Below are 10,806 nucleotides of genomic sequence, written 5' to 3' on the forward strand. Positions count from 1 at the left end.
TGGTTGGATTTTTAATATATTTTCAAGATACAGCCAATGGATTAATTTTTTGGCTGACTGAATGCAAGAGAAAGAGGGGACATCACGGATGGTTAAATATTTTTTAATCCAGGCAAGTAAGATGTCAGATCTGCCGTAAACTGAGAATGGGAAGGCTACATTTGATGCTGATTTGGGGGAAGATTATGAATTCAGTTGTGGATATTTCGGATTCTGAGATATTCAACCTGTACAACTCCACAGACTCACAAAATTTTATCTTCCTAGAAATATGACAAGACCTATGAACATATAAACTAGAAATTTCAGATTCACAAAGAATACATGGGATTTTTATGGAAGGTAACAATTTATTTCCTAATGCTGAACTATGAGCTCAATGGAATCAGCTTTTTAGCTACTTTAGGAGATGAAGTTATAACTACAGAATAATTTTAATGCATAAAAATGTTTTAAATAAATCTGGCTGCCTTAATATACATTTGAATATCAATGTAGCTTAAGGAGGAAAGGCTGGAACTGAAAGTGTACTATGTTTGCCCAGAAGATACAGTACCCCTGGAGTTCGAGACATATTTTTATTAGTCTCAGAATAAGTCTAAAAATATTAACTGTGTGACCAAATTCTCAAACATTTGGGTTCATCTGGCTCTGTGAAAGTATAATCTCATTCATAAACTAGTGAAATCAAAGACTTATTTAAATCATACAATATATTCACACTATCATAAACCTCATCACTCTACACAGTTCTAAATATAATATACTAGCATTAGATTTATTAATACCAATTATTAAGATTATATTTTTAAGAATTAATAGATGATTACATATGTTGTTAAACAGTGAGGTTATATAAATGATACTGATTAAACTTCATAGTATTTACTTCTGACGATATGAAGATTCAACTAATCCAATTCAACTATTTCATTTTTTTATTTTTCAATTACAATTGACATTTAATATATTATATTAGTTTCAGGTGTACAGAATAATGGTTAGACAAAAGTGATCCCCTTGATATTTCAAGTACCCACCTGGTACCATACATAGTTATTACAGTATTATTGACTATATTCCCTATGCTGTACTTTACATCCCCATGATGACTTTATCACTACCAATCTTTATTTCTTAATCCCTTCACCTTGTTCACTTAGGTACCCAATCCCCTTCTCTCTAGCAAACATCAGCTTGTTTTCTATACCTATGAGTCTATTTCTATTTTGTTCATTTACTTTGTTCTTTAGATTTCACATGTAAGTGAAATCATATGGTATTTGTCTTTCTCTGACTTATTTCACTGAGCATAATACCCTACAGGTCCATCCATATTGTCACAAATAGAAAGATTTCATTCTTTTGATGGCCAAGTAATATTCCACTGTATATATGTACAACTTTTTTATCCACTCATCTATTAATGGGCACTTGGGCCAAGTCAACTACTTTAAATTTATCTGTACTACACTAAAAAAAAAAATTATATATCTAATTTATATATATTTTAGAATATTATTCAAATTCAAATAAATCTTATGAGCAATACAATGATAATAAATTATGTTCATTTAAGAAATAACATATAGTTGAACTGGTTTATAGTAGAGACTACAAAAATATCAATTTCAAGTAAGATTTATAATTGAATAGTCTAGAAAGGGCGTAGAAAGAACGCTGGGTATACAGAACTCCTTCACTGGACTAAACAAGGACTCCATTGTAACCACAATGCAGGATCAAACAGAATAAACAAGGAGCTCTTGCAGGAAGTATGTATATACCTGCTTGTCAAATTAAATACACAAACATTTACTTCTTATCAATCAAAAGACAATGATAGGTTAGCCCAAAATCCAACCAACTCTACCCTAAATAAACGTCACATGGTAGGATGAGAAAAAGCCTAAGAAAAAAAATCAGTTCTTCCAGGACCTTGTGAGGAAATTTTAGCCCTAGTATACACAATTCAGTTTTAAGTGTAAAGATATAAAAAAAAAAAACAACCTTTTCCTCAAATCTAATGGACAGATCATTGTTAAATAACGCACATCTTGTAGCTAAAGGATACTGCTTTACAAAGGTCCTTACTCCAAAATCTACGAGGCTGTGGGAAAGCCCCTCTCCACTTCCGGCACATGGGGTTCTCTTGGCACACTAGCTGCCCTGTGGCAGAAGAACAGGAAATGCAAGTATGCCATCAAGACAGTCTTCAGTCAACAGTAAGGGCAGCCACAGTTCTTTGCCCTACCCTCCACAAAGCCAAAACAAAAACAAAAATAAAACAAACAAACAAAAAACCACAACTAAGGAATGAGATGGCAAAAGTGGCCATTGCTGTGCTTTTCCACACCCATAGAGAAGTTGTGAAATTTCATGGCTTTATAGCCAAAACTGTAATACCTCCTTCATGTAAAGATAATCAATCACCCTAGACCTGGTCACTATCATGTCACATCTAGACTGTTCCAACAGCCTCCTAACTACTCTTCCCAGTTTCAGTCTAAACCCTCTGTAACCGTTTCTGGCCACTACTGAGGTTAGCAACCTCATTTCAAGGCGATTCCCTTAGTTCACTATACTCTAGCCACAATACAGAAGTAGGCTTTCAGTTTCTCAGGCAAGCCAAGCTTATTTTGCTGTGCTCCAGGAGTCACTCATCCTTTCTAAATGTTACCTCCTCAGAAGTTCTCCCAATCTCATTATTTTCAATCACAGCACTCTATCATTCGCCTTCACAGCAGTTTTCTCATAGTTTATCTATTAGGTGTAAGCTCCACAAGGGTAGAGGAACTAACTATGTGTGTTTCATTCATAATAATATACCCAGAACCTCACATTATACCTACCATAAAATTTAATGATTATCTGCTCAATTACTTATCAGAAAACATCAATAAGACAGCTGATAATGAAGGAGTAAGCAAAAAGTACTCTTAGGAAACAAACATCTTAAAACCCAGGTATTAAAATTCAAACATCTAAATCCAGCACTCAGAACCAACTTCCCTTTCTTTATATATAGCTCTGATAAGGTTAGCTGTCTCATTTCCAACCTAAAGATGATGAATTAGATAGAAAGAAAAGAAGGTAAACAGCAAAAGCCCATTCATGTAAAATTCAAAAGAAAATGACATTTAGAGAAGATCCTCAAACCCCAAAATACCTTAAGAATATCAGTGTGTCAATCTGATAATATCTGCTTTTGATGTCATGTTTCCTACACTCTATCAGTTAATTCTGATTTATGCTCAAAATCTTGTTTGAAAGCAGGAAAGCATATGTTACCTTTTGTACTGATTTCCAAGAAAACCAAAAACTATGCATGAAGGGATAAACATCAAAGTAAGTGATAATAATCTGCTCAATGCCTACTATGGGTCCAGATCATTACATAAATTATTTCTGACTTTCACACCTAATCTCTGAGGTAGATATTATCCTTTTGCAGATGAAAACACTGAAGTTCAGAAAAGCTAACAGTTACAGTCATGTTACAGTTAAGAGGTATCTGAGCATTGAAAACAATCTGCTTGACATCAAAGACCATACTCTGTCCATAGGACCATCCATTGCTTTCCAAATGTGTCTGATATGAGAATCACCTAAACTCTTATTAATAATAAAAATTCCTAGGCTCTTTCTCTAATGATTCTGGTTGAGGATGTCTGGGATAAGAACTTAAAGATGTATTTTTTTTAAATGCCCTTGCAATTCTGCTAATTAGACAAGTTTAAGAAATCTTGCACTGGAGTTAAGCTAGACTGCATGAACATGAAAATACTTGTATAAGATCTGATTTTATAAACTGATTCTAAAACAAATAATGAAAAGTCACCAAAACGTCTTCTAAAGTATCCACACCCATAGAGAAGTATCTTCTAAAGATATCTAAGAGCATCTGTTGCTACAGTTAAAGTTTAATTTTATTGAGAATGAAATCTTTGCTTTATAGATTAGAAATCTAAATCAAACACAGATACCAGAGTCTTAAGATACCCTTCTAGGTATATAATTGATTTAATATCCTGGCTTTTAACCTGTTAGGAATATAAACTCAAGTTGGAATTCAAGAGCAACTCTCCAATTAAAAATATTATTCTCTGGAATAGTATTATTTAGGTTTTTTTTTAAATAATAGTAGCATTTGATTATTTACTATCATAATTTCATATAATTTACCATTTAGCCTCTGTATTCCACTTAGCTAGGCACATGACATTTTAAATACTAGTCAATTTCACATCTGTTGGTAGCCAGGAATCCAACACTGAACAGATTGCACTGAACACCATGCAAATTTCAAATTCAAATATGCAAAGCAAAATTTTGAATCTACAATTTACTACTGTATTTCTCATTTCTTCAAGAAAATTTACCCATTGAGAAGTTTTCATAGTTGGTCCAATAAAATGTTTAGTATTTTTTTGTTTGTATTATCAAAGGTATAGTCAGTAAGTCAAACTACTTATGTTCAAATTATAAGAACTAAGAAAATTTTTAAGAAAATAATGTCTATCTTAACTTGACAATTTCCTCACAATTATCGGTTTTAAACAAGGAGGAACCATTTATCTTTTGAATGTGATTTTATAAGAGCTTTAATACAAAATATTGTTTGCCTTCATTAGGAAGCAAGGGAAGGCAAACTGAAAGGAAAGGAATTTATTCCTTTGGCAATTCTGACAAGATCCAAAGATGTATAGAATCATCTCATTTATTTTAGAGAACATTTCAGGAGCTATAATATTTCAGACACCATATTAAGTAATGGAGAAATAAAGAACAATAAGGACAAACCCTGACCTCAAACAACTTTACAGGCCTGGTGGGGAAATATAAATAAGGTCTTCAAAAATCTCAAAACAAAAAGGTTATTACTTAAAAATGGAATATGCCTTATACATTATGCTGACTGGGGGAAAGAAAGTAGGAGTTATGAAGTTTAATTGAAGTAATTCTGTTAAGTGGGCAAATCAAGTTCAGATCTCTTGTTGCTACCCATAGTATCTAGTGGGAGTCGAAATACCAATACACTTCCAGACAAACAATTTTTTATTGACTCTACTATTAGAAAGATCAATAAGTACTAAGGTGTTCTTGTAGTATGTCCTATGCAAAGATCCTGTTGTACTCCAAAGTAGCTTCCAATTTTTTTTTTTTTAATTTCAAGTCACATTTCTAAACCTTTCTTTCCACAGCACACCTGAGGTGAAGACAAGCAAAGAGAGTGATATCCCACAGCCCCTGATAAAAACTAGCAAAGGAGGAGGCATTGTTTGCGGCAACAGTAGGAAGATTATACCTCAGAAATGAGTACATGATAATTTAGTGAAATTAGAAAAGAATAACATAAGAAACAAACCTCAGCAAAATAACATGGCTCTATAAAGAGCTTCAGTTAGAAATCAAACTTTAGAAAAGCTCCATATTTGATTCTGATATAAGAGGTCATAAAGTGAAAAGAAGCAAATAGTGTCAGTTATAACTGTAGATTAGCTAAGAAATACTGGTCCAAAACTAGTTTTAAATTCTAATTTTTAGATTAACACATCCTTCAGCACTATCATCATTGTGAAAGATCAAAGTCTTCAAAAAATGATCACTATATTTTGTACAAATGTATCTTATGTGGTAAAATACTCCATAATCTTAAAATAGTAACCTATCTGCCAATACTACCTACTAAGTTAATTGTTTTTTCCATCATCTTCATTACATAATGAGAAATACCACCCCTGCCACACATACACACACACACCCCCACCCCCCCAAAAAACTACTTTAAGTGTGAGCAGGAAACCTTTTTAATTACATGTACACAAATATAAAATAACAGGAACTTATCATTTCCCTCTCTTCCTTCAAATATGATTTTGTCAAAATTTCTTCCTCTTTGAGCTGCCATATTGTTCTATATTGCTACATGCAATTCTAACATGAAAATTATTATACTCATCTGGAAGAATGTTGAGAAAGAATACTGATTATGATGGAATTACAAAGTATAAGTCTGATTTGGGGTCAATATGAAACTATTTGTAGTAAAAAACCACATTAGACTTTGTTTAGGCAAATTATACATTTTCTATCCTTACGTCCCCAAATTAACCAAGACTTGCCTGTGTAGTAGAGAATGGAAAGTAATTTAGTTTTTCACATCCCTATAACAACAAACCAAATCATTTATTTTGAGAATACAGTGACTTCTAAAATAAAATAAAATAAAATAAAATGCTATAATATGATATGTTAAAGTAGGGGAAAAAGAATAGAAATATTCAACAATAAACAACTATAAAGGTCTACTCAAAAGTGAAATCCGTGATAAACACACACGATTTTCCGACTAATCTGGATTACAAAAGATTCAGTAAACACTATCATTTACTTTCAAATTGGTAAGAAAATACTGCTGCTTAGTTTTACAGAAGGAGGTGGAAACAGTGGCAGTGATAAGTTTAACCAGTCTTATAACTGTTTTAATAGCTCTTCCTATTTATATTTAAAAGCAAGAAAAACTGAACGTGCTCAATAGTTCAAGTAACCCTTAAGCACAAATTTCAAAAACCTTTATAGGTACTATGTGGGCTACCCATTGGCATAGTGTGCTTGTGAATTATGCAAGACAATCATTTAAAAAAAAGCTTTGTATTACTATTACTATACTTACCTGTGCCACCACAAAACAGGCTTAGGTTTTCAATGCAAAAGTATTCTTAATAATGCTCATCAAAATACTTCACGTAATTTAACCTCATGCAAATTTTCAGACATGGAAAAATAAAACTGAAGTGAATCACTGTTAAGGTTTGAAAATGGCAGTTCAGATTTCTTGGTACTGTGCTTTACACTCTTGCTTCTCAAAGTGGATCACCGTATTAACTTTTACTAATTATCATCCGTGTGGATAGGTTAATTATTTATTGAGCACAGTACCACACAATGTGATGAATTATTTGCAAGTACCGTCTCATTTAATCCTTAATAATCTTAAAAGTTAGGGACTATAACTATCCCTAGCTTAACTGAAGAGGCATAGATAAATAATTTACCCAAGAATTGGCAGGCTGTAGATTTCAACCAAGGACCTAAAACCAAGGTAACAAAAAAGAGAGGCAAGTGGTGGAGCGAAATCACAGAAATATGTGCACTCCCAATGTAGAGAGGAATACTGTTTACCAGTGGCATATAGTTCCTCATTATACTACTCTGAAATAGTGGTTTGCAATCCTAACTACGCATAAAAATCACTGGTGGAACTTTAAAACTAAAACAAAAACTACCCAAAACTATCACTCTGATACTTGGCTTTCAATTGGCCTGGCCTGGGGCAAAAGTGGGATTTTTTACAATCTCCCTAGGTGATTCTCTGCCCTGTCTGGCATGGCTCAGTGGATTGAGCACCAGCCTGTGAATCAAAGGGTCGCCAGTTCGATTCCCAGTCAGGGCATACACCTGGGTTGCGGGCCAGGTCCCTAGCAACGGGCATGAGAGAGGCAACCACACATTGATGCTTCTCTCCTCTCTTTCTCCCTCCCTTCCCCTCTAAAAATAAATAAATAAAATCTTTTTAAACAATAAAAAATAAAATAAATAAATCTCCCTAGGTGACTCTAATGAGAAGCTAAGATTGAGAACCACTAGCTTCTCCCTCACCTTGTTCACCTCGCTAAGTAGCCAACTACAAACAAATTAACCAATCACCTACTTGATTCTAAACACTTTGCCTATTATATTTTCCATTTATCCAACAAAGTGCTTAGCTTTTCTTTCCTTAAAAGGAAAAAACAGCCCCAGTCAGGTAGCTTAGTTGATTAGAGCATCGTCTCAATACACCAAGGTTGTACTGCATACATAAGTGGAACAAAAAATCTTTGTCTGTCTCTCTCCCCCTAAAATCGATAAATTAAAAAATGTTTTAGAAAGAGAACTACAACTATGGCTGCACCTTTTTAAATACCAGAATTCTGCCAGTTTTTTTGTTTTTGAAATGAGTTAATGTAAGGGAAAGATAGACAGACAGCATGAAAAAGTTTGAAAATCCCTTCTTTAAGCACCCACATACTACTTAAGTTTAGAACAATGTAAAAATGTCAAGATGAAAATTAAATGACTGGTTATGAGACTAAAAAAATTTTGTTAAATATATTAAAGAGAGATTTAATATCCATGACAATTGGTTATAATTCTTAATTCTGCTGGTGATGACACTCAAAACACTAAGTAACTGTTATTGTGGTGATAATTTCCATTGTCTTTTCATGACTCCGTGAGAGGGATTGTGCAGTGTTTTCACCCTATTAAATCACCTGAATATAAACTAACAGGGGCTAAAGAAATGAAAGCATTATATAAGCATACCCAAACAGCAATATGACTAGTCACATCATGTACTAACAAATGCAAGGATTTTGCTGACAATCTTAAGTCTTACTGTTTCATTAAAAGTTATGCATTGCACATCCCAGTCAACCCAACCCAAAATATAATGAAAACTGTTAGTCTCAGATTTGCTAGCCCTTTCATTTTACTAAAAATGTGAAGGGTGGAGATACCTGACTAGCACAGAAGTCTGATCTATGAGTTGAACAAGAGCTCTAAAATGAAAAAAAAAAAAAAAAAAAAAAAAAAAGAATATAAATAGTTCAAGTTGAATAAAACTCTGGATTTCTCAGTGAAACATTACAAAACTTCCTGCTTCCGGACAGCTCATTTATTTGGTTCAAGTCTTCACATTCCTTTATTAGTCATGGCCATTCGGAAAGCTCTCATTCCTTACAGTCTGAATAATATCAGACTTTTCAATGTTGCTAATCAGACTTACAAGAACCCTCATCAATGAAGAAACCATCCCAGAGTTCATGCCCAAAAGAGGGATTTACATTACGGAGAACTCTCAGTAACCTAAGCAGTACGTCCATCACACAGATATTTTTAAAAAAATTATTGGTAGACATATATCCTTCTGTATATCTTAAATATATGTTCATCTGTACATTTTCACCATACACAACTACGGGAACTTGCATCAGTTCTGCAGAAACTGACTCTGCAAGAAACTGGGAAGACCTTTGCGTATGCGTGAAATACACATACACAACGACAGTGACCCACTCGTTACCAATTGTCACTGGGGTCTCATCCGGCCCAGACCGAGCCTTTAAGACGTATGTCACTAGGCTCAAAGGCCCAGACGAGGAGAGAACCACAGGGTAACTGGATGAGAAAACACAGGGGAGGGACCTCATAAACGTGTACTTCCACCCCGGAGCTCAAGGAGTGCCCCGAAGGACTGACCCTAAAGAAAGACCTTCCCTTCTGAGATCCGTCACATCGGCCCTGGCCTGTAGGGCCTGCTAAGAGGGGTGTTGGAGAGGAAGGTCCCCACTTCGGAGGACGAAACAAATGAAAATAAAGCAAGTTCTCACTTCCTGGTCGCCTCCTTTCCCTTAGGCCCCGGACCCAAGACGGACACCGGGAAAATGGGGCTCCCGAGGAGTAAAGCGCCCCCCGCCCGCAGCCCTGCACCACCCGTCCTCGTCCTCGCCCTCCTCCGGGCCTTACACGGTGACGTGACCAGAGCCGCGGACCACCACCGGGTCCGGCGAGTACTTGAGCAGCTGCTCCTCCAGGGCCCGCTCCTCGTCCTCCTCCTCCTCATAGATCTCGTCGAAATCCGCCATCCTGAACCTCCGAGACCCCTGCCCAAAGGGGCCTGATGCCAGGGGCTGCGGCCGGGGTACGGGCGGCGAGGCGGCGGAGGCTGAGGGGAGTCGCTGCCTCGGGCTGAGAGGCCCCGGAGTTGGCTCTTGGCTGACTCGACACAGGCTACAGAGGAGATGAGATCCCGGCCCCCGCCGTCGCCGCCATTACCGTCAGCAGTAACAACAACACAATGTCAACATCCGCCAAGGGCCGACGCTCCACCAGCACCGCCGCCGCAACAGCAGCAGCAACTCGGGCAACCACAGCAACAGCCGGAGCCACTCGCAGCGGCAGCAGCCGGCTATGGCATCGCGAGACTTCCCGGGAGTGCGGGCGGGTGTGTGGGTGCGTGGGCGCGCGGACGTGAGGCTTCGCGCGCTCCCAGACAGCCTTCTTCCTCCTCTTCACTCGCCGAGGACGCCGCGGGAGCGCGCTCCCGCGGCCCGGCCCTGCACCCCAGCAAACTGGGTGCCGACCTGCCAGGGGATAACCCTGACTCAGCGAACAGAGCTCGGAGCGTCCAGTGGGGCACATAGTTCACCAAAGTAACCTCTAACCAAGACAACTAAAAATGGAAATCCGAGCGGCAATAGAGAACTTCTTGTGCGTCTGTTTGGCAGCTTAACAATTGAATCCGTTTTTGTCAGTTTTTTAGTCTGTGATAAGAGCCAGAGTCTGACTTCCCCAATTTGAGGAGCCTGACAGGCAGTCTGCAAACATTTTTGTTCACTCTAATACAGCATTTTTTAAAACATGTCCAAATTCAAGCATCTTGTCCCATCATCTCCTTAAATATAGTCCAATATGTGAGGCCAACGATGCTGATGCTTTTTGTATCTTACAAGAGACTTCACTGTAAAAAAATGAAGAGACTAAGCCAAAAACAAAGCAAAACAAAACTAAAACTCATAGACACAGACAACAGTAGGGTGATTACCAGAAAGAAAGGGGGCCACAGCGCGGGCCGGGGCGGGGGCCGGGGGAGGTAGGAGAAGGTAAAGGGATAAATGGTGATGGAAGGAGACTTGACTTTGGGTGGTGAACACAGAAAAGAAAACTCACTGAAGCGAAGCCATGAAACAAAATTCACAAATT

General features: G+C 37.2%; 1 protein-coding gene across 2 annotated transcripts in view; it reads right to left on the reverse strand.

The window, feature by feature from the left end:
• CHIC2 (cysteine rich hydrophobic domain 2) overlaps positions 1–10,018 on the reverse strand; it is a 48,292-nt gene extending 38,274 nt beyond the window's left edge. For both annotated transcript variants that reach the window (XM_054582190.1, XM_054582189.1), the window contains exon 1: positions 9,571–10,018. In XM_054582190.1, coding sequence (XP_054438165.1) covers positions 9,571–9,689 — 119 coding nt within the window. In that variant the 5' untranslated portion in view covers positions 9,690–10,018. The remainder of the gene's footprint in view (positions 1–9,570) is intronic.
• Positions 10,019–10,806: the final 788 nt, after the last annotated feature.

The sequence above is a fragment of the Pteronotus mesoamericanus genome, unplaced genomic scaffold, assembly GCF_021234165.1.
Source record: "Pteronotus mesoamericanus isolate MK-2021 breed Mesoamerican mustached bat unplaced genomic scaffold, CSHL_Meso_final contig_68, whole genome shotgun sequence".
NCBI lineage: Eukaryota > Metazoa > Chordata > Mammalia > Chiroptera > Mormoopidae > Pteronotus > Pteronotus mesoamericanus.